Here is a 19,337-nt window from a genome sequence, read left to right as displayed (position 1 = left end):
GACTGCAGGGTGGCGCTTGTGGAGGCGGCCAATTCACTACCAGCCACCAGACTCCTGATAGCCGCGGTACCTTGCTTGGTTGGAGACCACATCCCCTGAGCGATGTTCAGGAAATCGTCTTGCCCGGCTCCCTCGACCGCTCCCGTCCGCGCAGATAAAAGTACAAGTTTTCTAGCAACGACACTTCTGAGCTCGAGGAGCCGGGATATATGAGACGGGATGTGATCGATCCCTTCACAGGCAAGGTTTTTAAACCAAAGCGTTGGTGAGTCTGTGTGGTGATTCTTCGTTGAGGAGACTTCAAACGGCGCCCCATGGATTAGTAGCCTCTGTTGCGAAAGACATGGGGATGTCCCGGCGGGTCGACTCAGCAAGTTTCACGGTGGTGGAGGACGCTGTCAAAGCAGGTGCAGGGTAAGAGTTGAGGGAGAGAGGGTGTAGGGGGAAGGGGGCAAGGGGGCCGCCCCTCATCATATTCTGGGCTTTATGCGCGGGTATGGAGAGGGTGAGCGCTTTTCGATGTTCTTCTTGCTTGGTGATGTGGTGCTGAGGTGTTGCGGTGTTGTTGTGTTGTTGTGAATCAGAAGTCCACGGCTGAGGCACATGAACAGAACGCAAGTCTTCACTTTGGCTTGTCAGTATGGTGCCTCTTTCGATAACCCCCCCAAAAAAGTATTTTCTGGCTGAGTGAAAGAGCAGAAAGGGTCCTTTGGAAAACTTCGGGACTTGAGTATGAGTAGCTCAGCCATCATCATCACAACATTGGAGTCTCTGGTTGAACGAAGTAGCAGAAAGGGTACCAATACTTTGGGATCTGAGTATGAGTTCTTCCAGGGGCTTCATTGTTGAAAGAAGTTTTCCGGGCTGAACGAAGGAGCAGAAAGGGTCCTAACACTTCGGGGCCTGAGTATGAGTAGTTCCAGCCGTCATCATCAAACAAAGAAGTCAACCTGGGCCGAGGGAAATGAACAGAAACTGCCATCTCTCAGGCAGGAGTATGAGTACCTCGTGCCTTTTCACAATCATCCTCTCTCTCTCCCTGGGCTGAGGGAAACGAACAGAAACTGCCATCTCTCAGGCAGAAGTATGAGTACCTCATGCCTTTTCACAATCATCCTCTCTCTCTCCTTGCAGCTTGGGAAAAGCAGAACACCCATATCTCGGGTCAGTATGAGTACCAAGCTGGTTTCTCACTCTCATGTCTTTTCTTGTTCTGGCTGCGGGAAGGAGCAGAAAAGTTGTGCAAACACACAACCCAGTATGTCTCGTTAGCCATTTGCTTTTTCTTGTTCGGCTGCAGAGAGTGATCAGAACGCTGTGCATAAAAAGTGCGCAGTCAGTATGTCTCTGCAGCCCGCCCTGCAATGGGAGGCACCTTCTCGTGGTGCAGGGTGTGAGTAGCAGCTTGCTGTGAAACCAAGACCTCCCAATTAGATAGATCAATTGAAACAATCATTTTACTCCATGTCTCTCATTCCCCTATCATCTTCTTGCCGTATGCAAAGATTTGGAAGGCAGCAACGTTTTTGCAAAGGTGGAAAAATCGTGCAACGTGACAGTATCGTAGGAGGTGACGAAGTCTTTCGCAGGCGATAACTTCATTCTTGGACAACAACATCTTGCGTAGGCCACGACGCGACGAGGTCAGCGACAGCGAGACTCAATGCTTGCACTGTACGTCATAACGGTTCGACCGCGTCACATGACTGCAGCATTACACGTGCTTGGCGCCTACGAGATCGAGCTCGAATACCTACCTAGGTAATCAAGCAACAACCACTTCATCTTCCCTGCAATATCTGAACCTGGGAATGTCGCAAAACCGCCACGTGAATTGACTAGATGATCCTTTACTTATTATCTGCTCTTCAATGTTGCCATCTTCAGGACTCCGTGAACACCATGCCATCATCGTCACTATCTGGGTGCGGATACCAAGCTTCACCAGGCAACTTGACCTCTTTGGGTATGTCGAAACGCTGTTACCCGCCTGTGCCGCCTGTCACGATGGAATCGTCCACCTCTAAGACTGCCACTTCTTTTGGTGCGCATCTCCGTCGCCTGATGCCTCGAAGATCATTCCGCAGCTGTTAAAGCCATCCATGACGTCGGCAACCAATAGGTGAAGGCTCCGGTTAGTAATGTGCACGAAATACATTTACACTATGCTGTGAGTTGGCGAAAAGATCTCTGCAGACAATACTCAACATGGGCTCCTCTGAGACTCCCAGCCGGCACTTATGTCGTGTGCTTGTTGCGAACCGGGGTGAAATTGCTGTCAGATTAATCTCGACTTGCAAGAAGTTGGGCATATCGGCTCTTACCATCTATGTCGATGATGACGCCGACTCTGCCCATGTCCGGTTGGCGGATGAAGCATTCCTTCTGGCCGGCCATGGCTCTCGGGGCTACACGGACATTGACGGGATTGTACAGATCTGTCGAAAACACCACGTGCAAGGGGTTCTCCCTGGGTACGGCTTCCTCAGCGAAAATGCTGCCTTCGCCAAAGCATTGTATGAGGCCGGAATACTGTTCATCGGAACTGATTCCAACACTCTGATCGAATTTGGCTTGAAACACCGAGCCAGACAGCTCGCCGTTGCTGCGAACGTACCAATCGTTCCTGGCACAGAGATGCTGAGCGGGAGTGAAGAAGCCCTCCAAGAAGCGACTCGAATAGGGTTTCCCGTCATGGTCAAAGCTACAGCTGGTGGTGGTGGAATGGGCCTCCAGGTCTGCCGAGACGTGCATGACTTGGAGAACGCCGTTGCGATTGTCAAGAGTCGTGGTGAAGCTCTGTTTAAAAATGATGGTTTCTTCATCGAGAAGTATGTCGAATCTGGCCGTCATATCGAGGCTCAAATCTTTGGAAATGGAAAGGGCGACATCCTATTCTTCGGTGAACGCGAGTGTTCGATCCAGAGGAGACACCAAAAAGTCATAGAGGAGACCCCAAGCCCTTACGTTCTGAAGTGTCCGTCCTTGCGACAAAAGCTGAAGGATGCCTCGATCTCCTTGGCCCGATCAATCCATTACAAGTCGGTGGGTACCATAGAATATTTGGTCGATGATACATCGGGAGACTTTTACTTCCTGGAGGTCAACACACGACTGCAAGTGGAACATGGAATCACCGAAATGTGCTACGACGTTGATTTGGTTGAACTGATGTTACTGCAAGCCGAAGAGGAATTGAGAGGCCACGGTGGGCTGTCGCCGGAAGCGATGTCGACCTATGCTCGCGACAGCCCCAAAGGCCATTCAATCGAGGTGAGAGTGTACGCTGAAAATCCGGCGAAGAACTATCAACCTGCTCCCGGCCTTCTTCAAAATGTGTTCTTCCCGCAGGGAAAGGATGTTCGCATTGACACTTGGGTCGAGACAGGAACATTCGTGTCGCCACATTTCGACCCTTTGCTCGCCAAGGTGATCGTGCATTCCAAGGATCGAGCTGGTGCGACCGAGACTTTGCTGCACACACTACAAGAAACGAAACTGCAAGGACCACCAACAAATCTTGACTTTTTGATCCAGGTGCTTGAGTCAACAGATTTTGTAACCGGATATACGACAACCAGCATGCTGGATTCCCGCTTCCATTACCACATGTGTGCAATTGAATTCGTCGAACCCGGCACAGCTACAACTATTCAGGACTGGCCTGGTCGAGTCGGTATACCAAATGGCGTCCCTCCGGCAGGTCCAATGGATGCATTATCATTTCGGATGGCAAATCTGCTTGTTGGTAACGAAGAAGGCACAGAGGGTTTGGAGATAACGATGATGGGTCCAAGAATTCGATTCCTTGCCCCAGCTGTTGTGGCGCTTTGTGGTGCTCCCTTCACATTCGAGATCGATGGCCAGCCAGCTTCAATGTGGACAAGACATACAATTGCCACGGACAGTGAAGTCTATATTGGTGACACTCAAGTTGGCGCTCGCGCGTATTTGGCTGTTCGAGGAGGATTTCCGAATGTTGCGACATATCTTGGCTCTAAGAGTACCACACCATCCTTGAATTGGGGTGGGTACCAAGGCCGACGAATCCTGGCTGGTGACTTTCTTTCCATTGATTCCGAAGCAGCGGGCGATTTGCCACCCACACCATACCAGCTTGATCACGCATGGTGTCCCTCATTCGGACACGAATGGAGATTGGCCGCGCTTCCTGGACCGTGGTTCTCAGATGAGTATCTCACCCATGAAGGGCAAAAGCACCTGTTCTCGAGCAGCTACAAAGTCAGCTTCAACTCCAGCAGGACGGGAATCCGCTTGGAGGGGCCCCCGCCGGCATGGGGCAGGAAGGATGGGGGTGAAGGAGGCAGCCATCCCAGCAATATGGTGAGTTTCGGGTGCGCTACGGGGAGCGTGAGCTTCACGGGAGACTCTGGCGTCATAATGCCAGTCGACGGACCAAATCAGACGGGATTTATTGTGACGCATGTCGTTATACGAGCAGACATGTGGAAGTTGGGACAACTACGTCCAGGCGACACTGTCACTTTTGTTCCAGTCACCTGGACGCAGGCCATGTCACAGGAACGAAGACTCGACGATTATGTTCAGTCGATTGGTCTACAAAGAGAACCTACATCGCAGCCAGGGACTAGAGCCGCCATGCTCACCAACCTGGAAGCAACGCCGTCTGCCGATCACGGGGATGGAGTGATTTGCAAGATCGACGCCGAGGACGACCGCCCTGCCCTGATTCTGCGTCAGTCGGGTGAGAGGGCTATTTCCTGTCTTTATGGTACGGGAAACTTTGACGTCAAAATCCGCGCAAGAATCCAGCAAATCTCGAATCTGATACGGAATGAGACGCCGATTGGCTTCGAACGCTATCTTGCAACAGAGGCCTGTTCGCTACTCTTTCATTTTGACCCTGAGTTGACGACACAGGTGGAAGCGGTGCGGACCATTTTAAGTTTGAGTCAATCAATTCCGGACGTGACGACTTCTAAGATACCTAGTCGCATGATTCACCTCCCAGCTGTTTTTGACGCCGACGAGTGTCGGGAAACGGAACAAAGGTATATGGTACTTCAAAGAGCCAAAGCGGTGTATTTGCCGGACAATATTGACTTCATCCGGCGAAGTAACGGATTGAAGACAAGAGAAGACGTCAAGAAATCATACTTTGAGGTCCCGTATTTGGTCATTGCAGTGGGTTGGCTGAGTGGACTTCCGATCTATGTGCAGGTCGACCCTAGGCACCGGCTGGTCGTACCGAAGTACAACCCATCACGCACATTCACGAAGGCAGGCTCATTGGGCACCGGTGGTGCAACGTCTGCCATTTATCCTAGCGATTCTCCGGGTGGTTACCAAGTCTGGGGCGTAACCATACCGGGCATTTGCTGGGATGTGTATGGTCGCAAGCCTGGCTTCAGCCCTTCGAGACCGTGGCTGTTCGAAGCATTCGATCAGGTAGTCTTCCATTCTGTCGGCCGGTCAGAGTTTGACGCAGCTGCGAAAGCTTTTCAAGCCGGTCGATACCAGATTCGCATTGAGGAATGTGTGTTTGACATGGCTGAGTACAATAAGCTTTATGAAGAAACGCACGAGGAGGTCGTGCACATGAAAAGAATGCAGGAAAAATGCACGGAACAAGAATTGGCCAAGGAAATGGTGCTGTATGATGAATGGCAGGAAGAAGTCCGACGAGTGCAACAGAGTAAGGAGGCAGAAAAGAAGCTGAGGAGTGAGGTGTCCAGAGGTAAGTTCTCCGATATCAAGTGCTAACATGACCATGCCGCTGACAGAGCACAATTACAGACTCCTCAATGATAGAAGTGCCGGCAACAATGATTTCTAATGTTTGGAAAGTGGAAGTCCAGGTCGGACAAGTTGTCGGTGGCGGTTCAGTGGTTGTGGTCCTCGAAGCCATGAAGATGGAGATTGCCGTGCGGTCACCATCGGGTCCTGGAAGTTATAAAGTGGAAGGGATATTGAAGGAGTCTGGAGATACGGTCGAGGCTGGCGATGTGCTTATCTTGCTTAGCAAGGTACCTTGATAAGACCAGTGTCACTAGGCCTGCGATAAGCGACCATCAATAGTACCAGGTTGTGCCTAAATGATCTAAGCTAATAGGCTAGGCCCGGGGGCCCCTAAAGGTGCGACACATTGAAAATGCTGTTACGTCCCGGTATTTCTCGCTCAAGAATAGCAACGACACTTTCCACAAACCTGCATGTCAACAATTGAAACTCCCGCAGCCGCAACGTCCACTTTCTGATCAGGTTCCATTACTTCTGGAAGCAATCCCGAGAAGTACAACCAAGAGGCACGTATTGGACGTGGCTATCGTATCATGCAACCCAACCGTCCCTTCATTGGACACTATCGAAGGGGTCCAGGTCCAGGATCAGCTTACTCGGTAAGCCTTGAGGCGTCTGAGTCAGGGCCCAGCTGAACAGGACAGGCAAGCCCAACAGCATCAATCGATCTCACATTCACTTTCCAATACTGCTTGATTGGAGCCTTCACTGCACATGGTGCTGCAGGAAGATCCGGTCGGCCCTAAGCTTAGGTCCTGCGATAACCGTCGTCACCAGGACCCGTGGCCCAAGATGGCGCCTTACCGATATTCTTTGGCCTCCCTGTCTTTCGAGGCTTGCGTCCACCCGTCGCAGTCGCTTGGATCCGTCGACAACGAGCTGAAAGATGTATGACTATCTGGTCGTCGGTGCTGGTACGTTTGCTCTCCTCGCGAAGCTCTCTGAGTGTCCAGATTACTGACAGCCTTGTAGGCCCGTCCGGGTTGTGTGCAGCAAAGACGATTCTTGAATGTGAGCCTGACGCCGACATAAAGATTCTGGACGCAGTATGTCACCATTTCTGTCGTCGCTTGTTCACGCTATCTAATGATGTTATGTGCAGAATAATACGCTCGGCGGTGTTTGGTCGAAGGAAAACATCTACCCTGGTCTCAAGACAAACAACCTGCGTGGAGGCATCGACTTTTCTGATTTCCCTATGCACGATGGCTTCGGCATTCCTCAAGGACAACACCCCACAGGCGAAGCAATGCACAATTACCTGGAAGCATATGCTGACCGAGCCGATGTGGTGAGACTCATCGACTTCGACATCAAAGTGACAGAGATCTCACCACTCGAGGACGACAAAGGCTGGAGATTGAAGACGGCACTTGCCGATCACGAATACAAGACCAAGAAGCTGATTGTTGCGACTGGTATCACCAATCATCCTCATCGTCCAACCCTGCAAGGTGCGGATGGTTTCGGCGGACCAATCATCCATTCAGCGGAGTTGGGTTTCAAGGGAGACGCGGTCTTCAACAATCCCAAGGTCACGACGATCGCAGTCCTCGGCGGTGGGAAGTCAGCATACGATGCTGTCCACCTCGCAGGGAAGACCGGCCGTCAAGTCGAATGGATCATTCGCAAATCTGGCAAAGGCCCAGAATGGATATTTCCAAGCCATACGAAGATGGGCCCGTTCTCCGTACCACGCGAATGGCTGACCACCCGGCGCATTCTCTCCTTCTTCAGTCCATGTCTATGGAACGATGGCTTCAGCAAGTTTCGATCCTTTCTACACCAAACCTCAATAGGAATGTCGATCGCGCAGAAGTTCTGGGCCAACCTGCACGCGGCCACAGTCAAGGACTGTGGAATGCGCCTGCACGAATCCACCAGAGTCCTGGAACCCCAGACAAGGTAAGTTGAGTCTCCCGCTATGCTGCCCTGTCCTTCCGTCGGTTGTCTGAACGCATGGGATACTAACTCGTCGTACAGCCCATTCTGGTACGGCACCGCATCTGGTATCTACAACTTCGAAAAGGACATTTACGAAATGGTCAAGATGGGCCAAGTGCGCGTCCACCGCGAGGACATCTCCCATCTGTCCGCAGGCCATATCCATCTCACAAGCAGCAAGGGAGTAGACGCCTCCGCCTTGATCACCGCGACCGGCTTCTCCGCCAAACCAACCTTCACTTTTACCCGGAAGGAAACACACTCGGATCTCGGCGTGCCGTCGACGTCCCTGACACCCGTACAGCAAGACTTCTGGAATGCCCTCGATGAAAAAGCTGACCTTAGGATCGGCGAGGCCTTCCCGCGTTTATTGTCTGGTCCGCACCTCTCCGCGACATCGAGCGTGGTGAAACTCTACACCACGACGATTGATCCCGAGATGAACTACTCACCCTTTCGATTGTACCGGGCAATTGCACCACCTGGACCGACTGCGCGAGGCGATCACAGTCTGGTGTTTATCAGCATGTTCTCCAACCTGGCCAACACAGCGCGCTGCGAACTTCAGTGTCTCTGGGTCTACGCTTACCTCAATGACAAGCTTGCGATTGAGCGGGCCACCGTGTTCGAGGAGACGGCGCTCATGGCTCGGTATGCCAAGTTCCGCGCTCCCTTCGGACATGGTCGGTTCTTTCCAGATCTGGTGTTCGACCAAGTGCCATATTTTGACACGCTGCTGCAGGATCTGGGTTTGAAGTTCTGGCGCAAACCGCATATATTGGCCGAGCTGTTTGGCGCTTATCGGAGTACGGATTACAATGGCGTTGTGCAAGAATGGTCGAGAGCGAATATGGCACCGAGACTTAGGAGTGGAGAGAAGGAGCCACTCTTGAACGTTAACGGTGGTGCCAATGCTTGAATGATTATACGAGATGGGAGATAGGAGTCAACCTGGCGCAGGGTAAGATCTAGACGGCCGGATATGCCAGCAATCTCTCGATGTTGGCATGACGGGGCTTTTGGTGTTGGCAGCGGCGTTCGCAGGATATACCAAGACGTACGACACGAGGTGACACAACTTTAGCATGACGAGTAGAATAGAAATGAGCATAGAAATGTTGACATTGAAGGTTTCAAAAGCTAGCTAACAAACGAAAGGGATATCTCGTATTTCGACAGTAACGCACACAGCCGCCCATAGGAAAAATAAAAGGACAACATGAAGAAGCAGCAACGACATTCTATGCCACCTGACTCATCGTCGTTGCCATGTAGTAAGCGCCCAGCATCTGACATAGAAGACCAAGACCACCAAAGCCCAGCTCAGCGCTTGTTGTAAGGATACGACGCAGCAAAGTCATATCCTTTGCCGTCCTTCGCGTACCGCATGCCAACGAAGTCAGCTGCTGACGCAGGACTGTCGGCAGGGACGAGAGGCAGGGCATCTATCGACATTGAGGGAGAGTATGATGCCGAGAAATCGTGGCCTTTCCCGTCCTTGGCGTAGCGCAGGGTCAAGTCAAGCGCACTTGGCTCGCCGGCGATGCTGACATTGGCTGCGGTGTATGGGTACGTCGACGTGAAGTCGAAGCCCTTGCCGTCTTTGGCGTAACGGGCACGTGCAGATTCAGACTCAGATGTGCTGTTGAGTGATGAAGCTGAGGAAGAGCGTGTGGAAGAGCTGCTGCTTGAGCTGAGGCGGGAGAAGATGGAGGGACGGCTTGAGGAAGACATGGTGTTGGATGTGTATGGTATGTTTGTTTGTTTGTCCTTGGGAAGGGCAGGAGGTAATGATGACAGTGTGATTGCAAGGGTTGCGGAGATGCTTGTATTGTATTGATATGAAGATGGAAGTTGGGTTATCACATACCTGTCTAGGCGGGCAATACGTACTCTTTATACCTCGGTAAGCATTTCGATATGTCCGGTGCAATGGTCCTGGTCCCCGCGTCTGGCTTAGCAGCATCAATGTCCACTTGTCACCGATATGCGAGCTGAAGGCCGCGTCGGCCAGACCGTCGAGGCTGTGGTTGTCAGTGAGCCGGAAATGGAAAAACATCCACACCGAAATTGACGCTAACCTTACGCACGACAAAATCGTGGGCGCCAGCTGATTGTGACCGTGACACGGGTTGATCTGAGTTTCATGCGCGGACACGAGAGGCCAAGTCAAGGTGTTGATGCGTTGACCGCGGTCTGTAGGGTGAGAGTCTAAGGGGGGCTTAGCCAGCCTAGAGCCCTATGGCAGAAGCTTAACCCAAAAAAAGACAGGAGATACCAAAAGTACCGAGGTGGAAATGGTAGTTATCCAACCCGACAAAGGTAATCTCATGATATTCGGGACCAATAGGAAAAGCAGGATAACGGCATGAGGCTGGCTGGCTGAAGTTGGAACATGCCATCCCGAGAGCGGCAAGCGTTGTTATGGAAGCTGGGCCGTTTGAAGTTTGACGAGTATCATGATTGGGCGCTGAAGAAGCCATGTGGTGGTCTGAGGCTTGAAAGGCTGGCTGCCCTTCAGCCCAAATCGCCATAACCTGCAGAAGCACCTTTCCCTTCTTGGCCCGCGTATGCATTAACCTCCGGATCTGTAGACCGTTGGGTGAACAGTAACACATGGTTGGCACGGCTGGAAGCCAGTATCCGCGTCCTGCAAAGATATGGCAGATGTCACCGATGGTACCAAATTGCATCCATTTTTGAAGGGACGCCGTTACAACACTATGTTGCTGACGCGACCCAAACACCCGGCACCACAATCATGTCACTCGTCTAATCATACAGGGCGGGTCTTTGTAACCGGCGAAGAATAGCTGTCGCGCAATCCAGGACTTGCAACAGGTGTTGTCCCTTGAGTCTTGATCAGACTCCCATACCCTTTTCGGTCAACCTCCTGTGTCAAAAAGCCTACTTCTCAAAATCTTGTCGGCTCTTTGAAGATAGGCACGGTCGAGAAGTCCTCGCGATCCCACAAGATCTCGTTCGATGGACCCAGTTCTGCCCCATCATCAGTGCTAGGGATTCCAGCTTTCCCGTTCTCTTCGATTTCTATTTTAGAGACGCCCTTTCGATCTCTAGGAATCCATACTTCGGGAGTCTTCGAAATAAGTACCGGGTTGACGTAGGCATTCTCCACTTGCTCGTCCGTATAGGAGTTCGACTCGGCAAACTCGCCTTCAGGATCCTCCAGCCACGGCCGTAAAGCTTCCTGAGAAGCAAAGATGTGAGGCTCGAGGAAGGACGCTAGAGGGTCCAATAAGACGGACGGGACTTTGCCAGCACCAACACGGAAGATACGCGAGTGGTCCGTGATATCGCCATCACCATTCAGAAGAGGTTCTTCTTCGTCCTCTGCCAAGACATCTACTGGGATGTATGTCTCGAGAGGTGAAAGGTACTTGTTGACCGTCAAATGGTACAGACCAGTAACTATCAGAAGCAAGATCGTAAGAGTCGAGGGCCCTGCAGCTTTCTTGATGCTGAAAAGACCAAACAAACATATTTCAGCCACGTAGACGCCAGTCATGAGCTGTTGCAAAGTCCTCGTGTAGCTTTCGCCTCGGGTTTCTGACTTTACCTGAACGACATAGAGCAGGTAATACCGGTAACTGACGTATAGAAAGTATATTCCAATTGCTGCAAAACCCAGAACAAGCGGCGCAATGCACGAGTATGCGATCGCAATGACCGCAAGATTGGTGAACTTGGGGTATAGGTTGAACCAGTTAATGTTCCTCATCTGAGCATAAGCATTGAATTTCTGCCGTGGTGTCTTGGCCATGACATAGTAAAAAAACAGATAGGATGCAAGACCTGAAATGTTGACGATATTTTGAGACGCTGTGCCCAAACCCTGAATGATGAAGTATGTCAGGTAAAAATTCGATGCTTTGGGTAGATTCTTTGCAAGCAACTTTGGAAGTTTCGTAGGCTCATTGGCGATCTTGTTGGCCACGGCCGCTGCGCCTGAGGAGAACGTGGTGATGAGAAACACCTGGATCACCTGGAACACAAAGTACCATGTTTGGACCCATTTGATCGCTTCAATGCTGGTTGGTACGCCGGACAACGTCGCCACAAACTCGTAGAAGTAAGGGACGTAAGACACCACGCTACTGAGGAGAAGTGGTGGCAGTAGACCAGTCAAGAGGTCCATGATGGGATCGGGCAGCTTATTGAGGAACCTGAGCCACTCGAACTTATCGGTGAGATACTCGATGTTGGAGATGGTACCAATGATGCCGACTGGGATGGACCAGAAGATGATGATAGCAAGAGCGAGTGCTGTTGCTAGGTAGGAATAGGTGATCCGAAGTGACGGGTCGAGGTTGAGATTGCTCCAAATAATCTCCTTTGGCCGGACTCCGATATACTTGGGTTGAAGGGCAAGAGGTGATGGATGTTGTATCAGTTGAAAAGCTTGATGTGCACTGACTTGGTCCTTGAATTCAACAAACACAGCCCCTGTCTTTGTGCCTGCTTCCTTGGACTCGGCTTGCCGGGCTTGATCAACATCGTAAACAATGTCGGTGATCTCCTCACGCAGCTGAGAGATGGGGTCAACCTCCTCGCCCACGACGGGTGGTGATCGGCGTTTGGGCCGTTGCTCATCGTCGACTTGTGGGGGACGTCGAGCAGCAGGACCAGTGATACGAAAACTGTCCTCGGTATCATCTCCTGCTTTGTTGGCCTTCTTCAACAGCTCCAGCTCGAGTCCTTCCAGTTTATCGATCTTGCCGTCCCTCGTCTTCACCAATTTTTCGAGATGGCTGACATTCGAAACAACCCAAGCTTTGACAGCGTCCTTGCCGAAGTAACGTTGCAAGTTTTCGGGAAGAAGTCCCTCAGGTGGAACTGAGAGGTAAAGTACAACTCTGGAGGACAAGCGAGTGGCGTTGAGCGGGATTGTCAGGTACGCTTGACGTAGGCCGACCACAAAAAGCCTTTCTCGCGTAACAAGCAGGACGATAAACGCTAGTAGATTCAGCAGTGTGGTCTTGTTGATGATGAGGGGACTTACCGAAGAAAATCCACGCCACTATAGCATGTGCGTACAGTTTTTTGGAATTCAAAACGTTGCCAAAGGAGATCTTGTCCGTTTCAGAGGCACCGCCGCCACCAGTTGCGTTGATGGCAAAGAGGACCGGCCATGTCAAGCAACATCCAACAACGCAGATGAGCACCACCATGCGGAGGTATCGCAGGAATAGATAGGCCTCCATGGAGGAATGCCGTAAGACGAACTTGTCATCCAGGTTCCGAAAGTCGTGGAACCAAGAGAAAGAGCTGCGACTTGACGACGGTGTGCGATCCCTGAGACTGGTTGGTATGAGCTGTCAACACAATGGGGGAAATACGTACTTGCGAGAAATCGAGCGGAAGAATGTCCTCGGGGCATAGATATTCTTGAATCGTGGTCGGAGGACGAGGAATGCAAGTATGAACAAAATGGCGGTGATGGTAGAGGGGATGAGAGCAGCCCCTATGGCACCGAATGAGTTTGAACCACCATTTCGATGCTCACCAGCAGCACCTGGTGTCTGCGAACGTCAGTCAGCTGCATGTAAAAGCCACCTAGGAATTGGGACTGATTTTCTGCAGCACATCAGGGTCCGAGAGTTGTTGTGCTTTCCACGAGCCTCTGCATCCAACAATTTCATAGGGAATGGGACCTCATTGGGGGCAAATTGCGTCCGGGAGCCTGTCGTTCTTACCTTTCCTACTCCTTTCAACACCTCCATTTCTCGGTCAATTTGTGTCTCCTGGTGCTCGAACAACGTTCCTCTGCAGCACTCAACACCCAACTCCAAGCAACCTAAAATGAAGTCGGCGTCACACAGTCAAGGAATAATCCGAAAATGAAGAAATCATGACGAGAGAAAATGCGAAGCATGGTTCGTGGCAGACAGGCTGAAATTCCCCGATCCTGGAGGGTCCAACGTCATATCACGTGCTACGAGGAAATGCGAGCAAGGGAAGGCAAAAATTCGTGGCCATGACTGAGTTTATTGTTGTAGTATTCGTAATAATGAGAATGGCATTGGTTTGATCTATTGTTACTGCCCCCAATCCAAACGCCGCGCTTGCTATGTTTTGTCGTTAAAAAGGTCACAGATTTGAGGCCACTGTGTAGGACACTATCCCTTCTTCTCAGTCATAGTCTGCGTTGCATTTGGACTTGGTACTGGTTGACCATTCACTGCTAAGCCCAGAATATCTTGATCCTCGTCCTCGTCTATTGGCACCGAGTGTACGTTGTATGGAGTGGACATTGACCTTGGTAGACCAGGCGGAGCGTTGGCAGCGAACAACCGTTCACTAACTCGTCGCCCCAGCTTGCCGGCTTTCGAATCCGTATTGAAGACGTGCACGTAAGACTCGGGCTGCTCTTGAACCTGGTAATCTCTTCTGGGACCATCCACCGGTCCTATTTCATCTGCAATGGCATCTTCGTAGCTTGGAGGAGCCTCGTCGGGTAAGTCGTGTAGGTGATCGTAGCCAGCATAGCCCATTTGTGCCGGTGAGTAGTTGACCTCGGACAGCGGAGTGGTAGGTGTTTCGACTGGGGTCCGTGGTGCGACAGGAGTCTGTGGTGTCTGTGGTGTTTCCTCACTAGGCTTAGGCCTGGGGAACAGAGGTGTGGTCGTAAGCTGGGGGCGTGGATGGCTGGCCATAGCCCGCAGCAATTTCTCTGGCGGCGCGATGCCCGAGTATACCGTTACTGGCAGACGTAGTGGAAAACCGATGATTTCCGGCCGCATAACGCTAGCTTCTCCTTGAACCAGGCCGACCTGGACTTCCAACTCATAACGGCGAGAAATGTTGCACGTTTCGAAGGTTGGGCAGACAGTGTTTGGTAATGATAGATGATCCCACAACCGTGAAGGAAGTTTCCACTCTTTTGGATTCTTCTCTGAAGAATTGCCCAAGGGGATATCCATGTTCGTCTGCGACACCAATGGCCACGTCGTAGTCTCTGTCCTATCCAGATCGTGAGCTCTGACGTAGGTGTGGCCAATCAGTCCAATCTGCAGCACCTTGAGAAAGGCGTTGGCAGAGCTATCGTTGAGTTTCTGGATCAGGATCCTCAATGGAAGTGGCTCGTTGCAGGTGATAATAGGGGGACTGGGGAGACGTGCATCAACCTGGAAAGCCGGGGGCTCTTCATGAGCCGACATTGGAGTGGGAGTTTTTTTGAACAGTCCTTTTCTTTGTGGTTGGGTCCCATTATAATGTTGAAACTGTCGCTTTCTGCGAGCAAAGATCTCCTGGTCTCTGTTCTGGGGTCGTGGAGGTTCAATGGGCAGGAATTTGATATCGCGGACCTATGTGAGGTGAGTTCTTGTGATTTCCAAAAGAAACAACAATCCCTTACTGATCGCATGTTTCCCTGGAAGAACTTGGGTCGCACCACCGTTGCCTTCATATAATATTTTATCTCTGCAAGGCCTGGGAAGCCGCTAAGCGACGGCGGCAATGACTTTTTCACGTGCATTTTTGTGTCCGGCGCGAATTGTAGATTCATAAGAGCGAGCTTGATATCTTTCAACGGTGCAGGACTCTTTTGGCAATCATTGTTGAAAGGGAACTAGTACGCGGGTCAGTATCGGTCACAACTTCGAATGACCATTTGTGCCGACCTTGAAACTGAAGGGATATGTGTATTGACCAGCCAGCAGGGTAAAGGGGTTGCCACTGCCTGTTTCCTGCAGTTCCGCCGTGGGAAAGAGAGTAAGGACTTTGTACAAGAGCTGTTGCCTGGTGTCAGCGTTGTTGCAAGTTGCCATGGAATTATGCTCTCCGACCTTGTGTACTTCTAGCTCGGTCCTCTTCTTATCTGAGCGTTCATTGCCAGGAAACTTAGGGACCGCGAGCCGCACCCGACTCTCGCCCTCAAGCTTGACTGTGACTGCGGAGATGGAGGCATCGCTGGGGAGGACGAGGATTACCCGACCGGAAATGAAGTCGAGGTTCGTATAGCATCTGGCTGGGGGTTGATCAAACTGGATGTGGACCGACATCGATCCAGATTGAAGCCGGCATGAGTGCGATCGCGTCCCGGACAATCAGGATGGGAGCATGCGACAAGCAATTAACATATGTTACCGCATTGAAGGCTTAGTTCGCCTGACGAGGCTGAGCACGAGACGCTCTGACGTCGGTTAATTAAACGGGCTAGCCTAAGTTCAACTAAGGTTAACAACGGTACAGGCGGGGTTCTCGCCATTGACCGGGAAATTCCTTATCTCTTCCACCAGTTCCGACCTCATTTGCGCAATATCAACCCTGCTTCAAGTTGATCGGCAACATATATATAGAAATCCCAGGGTTTCAAAGGTCGCGTCCTGTCAGATCGAACAGCTGCCGGCCAGGTTCAGTGTTCGTCAGATCTGCGATGTAATCCCAACGACAGATGAAACCTCACACCACAGGTCGTAAAGCAGCCAAACCCCGTCAACCCATCAAGCACACCAAAACCTTCTCAGCATGCTGGACGTGTCGGAAGCGCCACGTGAAATGTGATGAGCTTCGACCAGAATGTGCACGGTGTGTTAAAGGTGGCTTCGAATGCCAGGGTTATGGCATCAAACTCGTCTGGGTCGACCCTGATACCCAGGAACGCGAGCAAAATATTAGGCGGGCGATTGGTGCCCCAGCCATTTACGACGATGACTCGAGCTTTATGCGAATCGATGTTCAGCATGCCCTTGAGACACTGGACAATTCTTCGACAGATGCGAAAGGATTGACGTTTGGTCCGTTTGCCGTCTTCGCAATTCACGACTTCGCATCAGCTGCTCGTCATTGTGCCGACGAGAAAGCTAGCAGTGTCGAGGCACGGCGAACCAGCGTTTACGATGATACATTGGAGGCTCCGACAGAGTATAATTTCGATGGAGACGAAGACATCGAATTGATAGTTTCTCCCTCGACAAACGGCGCCTTGACTCTCAGAGGAAGACGCGGTTCCGCGAGTACTATATCATCCGATGCGTTTCAAGAATGGTTTGGTTTTTCCTCCTCGCCGTTGCAATCACGACATCTAGATCTTCTGCCCCGACCAGCAGAGCAGCGAGAGTTGATTCATCACTGGACGTCCTTTGTCTGCTGGCACCTTGTCCCAGTGGACCGTCCGGACAACCCTTTCCGCAGCGTCTTCACCCCTATGGCACTTGCAGGGCTTACGTCCCCATCAAACCGCTCCAGCGGGCAAGTTGCACTCTTCCATGCGCTCTGTGCCACCTCAGCTTTCAGCCGTGGTCAGCTCCTCAAAGGGGACGCTAATGCGCTCACCCTGGCCACGAAACACTATCACCTGGCAATTCTGCATCTGCGTCACAGCCTCGCCAATATCAAAGGCACCCTCGATCTCGATTCTCAGCGGGGCGCTATTCTTGCCACCATCACCATGTTTTCAACCATGGACATGATCACAGGCCGTTCGTCGGAATGGCGCACGCATTTGCAAGGCGGATCATCCTGGCTGTCGACGATCGAGGGCGACGTATGGGATCGCGACAAGAGCTCCTCAATGGTGTTTCAGGGCTATCTGGCCATCGCAGCCTTGTGCAATATTAGTCTTCCGTCGAGCTTTGACGTCGATTCGGAGAACTTCCTAGACGAAAGGTACTACGTGCTCGACCAATTCTTCGGTCTGACACGGCCGATTTTGAAACACATTCTGAAAATGAATGCTCTGATCAAACGCATTTCAACGACCGATCCAAATCCCAGCGCAGAGCTGCTCGACAATCTGGAAACGCAGCTGTACATGCAGACACCGGAGACCTTGGACCTTACTACTCACGATCCGCTTGCACAAGCGATGGCCCGTCATCACGCCTATGTGTTCTACTATGCTAGCTTGATCCACTTCCAACGCACTCTTCGTCGGCGGCCACCAACCGAAGTACAAGACATGGTCGAAATTGCAGTCGGTCATCTCGAAAACATCGAGGACCTTGGTGGGGACGCTGTTGGATGCACACTGGTGTGGCCGCCTTTCATAGTGGCATGTGAGTGTCTGAGCGAAGAATTGCAGCAACGCATGCTCGCATGGTACATGGTCAAACGGCGGCATGGGTTCATGAACCTGGAAATATCGAAAGATATAGCTCAAGAGCTGTGGCGGAGACGGAGCATAGAGTCGGCAGATGTGGACATACAATGGCAGGACGTTCTGCAGGACTTGGATATGGATATTGTACTTGCATGAGACTTGTGTTTTAGCAAAGGTTTGGATTCTAGAAAATATATTCTGTCTGATGTTTGTGGCTGTTCCACCGATTCCCCTGGACATCATTAATTTGAACCTCGACTTTTCAGTCAGACAATACAGATTTTCTTTGACGCACTCCAGCGGACGCTCAATCTGAGCAGCAACGCAACGCAGGCCGAGTTTGTGGAACGGTAGCCTCGTGCCACCGCCCAACTTACAAACCAGCGGACTCCTGCGACTCCCTCGAGGCCTTTGCTTGCGTCTGAGAAGCACTCTTTCAGCAGCAGTCCAGAGCAAGCCACAATCTACGAAAATGATATACGTGGCTGCATTCGCGTCGTCCTCTGACCACTGTTCCGTGCCTTGAGTGCTTCGTCCCCATTTCGCGGCGTTACTGCGCAAGATGTACCATCTAATGCGTTCGTTGTATCTGTACGCAACGAGTAAGCCAGGTGGGTGCCCGGAACAAAAGCCCCGTTCCCGTGTGCCAGACCACTGACCTGATCTCCCAGAATACTCCATTATCCTACTGGGCCTCGATAACGCGGGCAAGACGACACTCCTTTCCCAGATCAAGGCACTTTTCAACACGACCCTTGACCCAGATGGCCAGACAGGCGATGCCGCACCATCAGAAACCGCCGGAAACACGGTACCCACGGTCGGCCAGAATGTCGCGACGATAGACCTTCCAGACATGTATCTTAAAATCTGGGATGTAGGAGGACAAATGAGTCTACGAAGACTATGGACCAGCTACTACAAGAGTGCCCACGCCATTGTCTTTGTGGTGGATAGCACAGATCTGGGCAGCGGAGAACTGGACGACGCGCCAAAGACTCCGGGCTGGCATACGCGGAAGAAGAGCTACTTTGATAAGCCGGAGGAGGATGAGGAACCTCAGACACCTTGGACACCGATGAGCCCGAGCATTCTGATGTCGGGGCAAGCTCAAGGACGGCTGGACGAGTGCCGCGCCGTGCTGGAAAGTGTGCTCGGGAACGAAGATACCGCTGGCATTCCTATCTTGGTGCTGGCAAACAAGCAGGATCGCGAAGATTGTCTTGAAGTCGTTAGGATCAAGGAGGGGTTTGTAAGGAAAGTGTTCGAGGGCGAGAAGGGAGGAATGGTGAGAGACAGTCGCGTCTTGCCTGTCAGCGCCCTGAGAGGGAGCGGTGTCAAGGAGGCTGTTGACTGGATTAAGAGTCGAGTTGTGTGGAATAAAGAAAGTCGGCCTCCAGTCATGAGATGAGATCACGACATCATGCTATATTGGAAGGGAAACAGCTACGCAGAAATGGATTTCTACGGAGTCCATGCTCTCAACAACAGTACATTTGGGTCTACCATGTCAGGAGCCTCCTCGCCCTGTCAGGTCTTGTACCTTGCGAGA

General features: G+C 51.6%; 7 protein-coding genes across 7 annotated transcripts; 5 read left to right on the top strand and 2 right to left on the bottom strand.

Annotated features, from left to right (window-relative positions):
• The first annotated feature begins 1,779 nt into the window (after nt 1-1,779).
• EDD37DRAFT_140629 (uncharacterized protein) lies at nt 1,780-2,189 on the top strand. Its single transcript, XM_062809551.1, has one exon. The coding sequence runs from the start codon at nt 1,843-1,845 to the stop codon at nt 2,092-2,094; it is 252 nt and encodes an 83-aa protein (XP_062666876.1). The 5' UTR covers nt 1,780-1,842; the 3' UTR covers nt 2,095-2,189.
• Nucleotides 1,780-6,161, top strand: EDD37DRAFT_595225 (urea amidolyase). Its single transcript, XM_062814574.1, has 2 exons — nt 1,780-5,719; nt 5,779-6,161. The coding sequence occupies exons 1-2, from the start codon at nt 2,209-2,211 to the stop codon at nt 6,015-6,017; spliced, it is 3,750 nt and encodes a 1,249-aa protein (XP_062666875.1). The 5' UTR covers nt 1,780-2,208; the 3' UTR covers nt 6,018-6,161.
• A 506-nt stretch (nt 6,162-6,667) lies between these two features.
• EDD37DRAFT_653292 (dimethylaniline monooxygenase (N-oxide forming)) lies at nt 6,668-8,644 on the top strand (the record flags this gene model as incomplete). The annotated part of the gene is made up of 4 exons (XM_062818546.1): nt 6,668-6,695; nt 6,754-6,827; nt 6,884-7,686; nt 7,765-8,644. 4 exons carry the CDS (start codon nt 6,668-6,670, stop codon nt 8,642-8,644), a joined length of 1,785 nt encoding a protein of 594 aa, XP_062666874.1.
• A 1,612-nt stretch (nt 8,645-10,256) lies between these two features.
• EDD37DRAFT_140719 (uncharacterized protein) lies at nt 10,257-13,683 on the bottom strand. The gene is made up of 4 exons (XM_062809552.1): nt 13,440-13,683; nt 13,087-13,265; nt 12,746-13,038; nt 10,257-12,699 (listed from the first exon to the last, which is right to left on the bottom strand). Exons 1-4 carry the CDS (start codon nt 13,464-13,466, stop codon nt 10,640-10,642), a joined length of 2,559 nt encoding a protein of 852 aa, XP_062666873.1. The 5' UTR covers nt 13,467-13,683; the 3' UTR covers nt 10,257-10,639.
• A 1-nt stretch (nt 13,684) lies between these two features.
• EDD37DRAFT_140520 (uncharacterized protein) lies at nt 13,685-15,838 on the bottom strand. Its single transcript, XM_062809549.1, has 4 exons — nt 15,531-15,838; nt 15,366-15,476; nt 15,101-15,313; nt 13,685-15,050 (listed from the first exon to the last, which is right to left on the bottom strand). Exons 1-4 carry the CDS (start codon nt 15,744-15,746, stop codon nt 13,863-13,865), a joined length of 1,728 nt encoding a protein of 575 aa, XP_062666872.1. The 5' UTR covers nt 15,747-15,838; the 3' UTR covers nt 13,685-13,862.
• A 41-nt stretch (nt 15,839-15,879) lies between these two features.
• EDD37DRAFT_639441 (fungal-specific transcription factor domain-containing protein) lies at nt 15,880-17,997 on the top strand. The gene has a single exon (XM_062817170.1). It carries the CDS (start codon nt 16,139-16,141, stop codon nt 17,939-17,941), a length of 1,803 nt encoding a protein of 600 aa, XP_062666871.1. The 5' UTR covers nt 15,880-16,138; the 3' UTR covers nt 17,942-17,997.
• A 93-nt stretch (nt 17,998-18,090) lies between these two features.
• Nucleotides 18,091-19,312, top strand: EDD37DRAFT_140390 (ADP-ribosylation factor like protein 1). Its single transcript, XM_062809545.1, has 2 exons — nt 18,091-18,396; nt 18,457-19,312. Exons 1-2 carry the CDS (start codon nt 18,348-18,350, stop codon nt 19,194-19,196), a joined length of 789 nt encoding a protein of 262 aa, XP_062666870.1. The 5' UTR covers nt 18,091-18,347; the 3' UTR covers nt 19,197-19,312.
• Nucleotides 19,313-19,337: the final 25 nt, after the last annotated feature.

The sequence above is a fragment of the Exophiala viscosa genome (genome assembly GCF_022695815.1).
Source record: "Exophiala viscosa unplaced genomic scaffold EDD37scaffold_11, whole genome shotgun sequence".
Lineage (NCBI taxonomy): Eukaryota > Fungi > Ascomycota > Eurotiomycetes > Chaetothyriales > Herpotrichiellaceae > Exophiala > Exophiala viscosa.
The sequence above is the reverse complement of the archived record's forward strand: the minus strand, read 5'-3'. Positions and strand labels throughout refer to the sequence as shown.

Coding starts and splice junctions, on each gene's coding strand:
- EDD37DRAFT_140629 (XM_062809551.1), top strand. CDS start 1,843: ATGATCCTTTACTTATTATCTGCTCTTCAATGTTGCCATCTTCAGGAC.
- EDD37DRAFT_140520 (XM_062809549.1), bottom strand. CDS start 15,746: ATGTCGGTCCACATCCAGTTTGATCAACCCCCAGCCAGATGCTATACG. Junction 15,477..15,530: donor CCGAGCTAGAAGTACACAAG/GTCGGAGAGCAT, acceptor ACCAGGCAACAG/CTCTTGTACAAAGTCCTTAC. Junction 15,314..15,365: donor CATATCCCTTCAGTTTCAAG/GTCGGCACAAAT, acceptor CCCGCGTACTAG/TTCCCTTTCAACAATGATTG.
- EDD37DRAFT_595225 (XM_062814574.1), top strand. CDS start 2,209: ATGGGCTCCTCTGAGACTCCCAGCCGGCACTTATGTCGTGTGCTTGTT. Junction 5,720..5,778: donor GAGGAGTGAGGTGTCCAGAG/GTAAGTTCTCCG, acceptor GCACAATTACAG/ACTCCTCAATGATAGAAGTG.
- EDD37DRAFT_140390 (XM_062809545.1), top strand. CDS start 18,348: ATGTACCATCTAATGCGTTCGTTGTATCTGTACGCAACGAGTAAGCCA. Junction 18,397..18,456: donor GTACGCAACGAGTAAGCCAG/GTGGGTGCCCGG, acceptor CTGATCTCCCAG/AATACTCCATTATCCTACTG.
- EDD37DRAFT_140719 (XM_062809552.1), bottom strand. CDS start 13,466: ATGGAGGTGTTGAAAGGAGTAGGAAAG. Junction 13,039..13,086: donor TTCCGCTCGATTTCTCGCAA/GTACGTATTTCC, acceptor AACCAGTCTCAG/GGATCGCACACCGTCGTCAA. Junction 12,700..12,745: donor AGTGGCGTGGATTTTCTTCG/GTAAGTCCCCTC, acceptor TGAATCTACTAG/CGTTTATCGTCCTGCTTGTT.
- EDD37DRAFT_639441 (XM_062817170.1), top strand. CDS start 16,139: ATGAAACCTCACACCACAGGTCGTAAAGCAGCCAAACCCCGTCAACCC.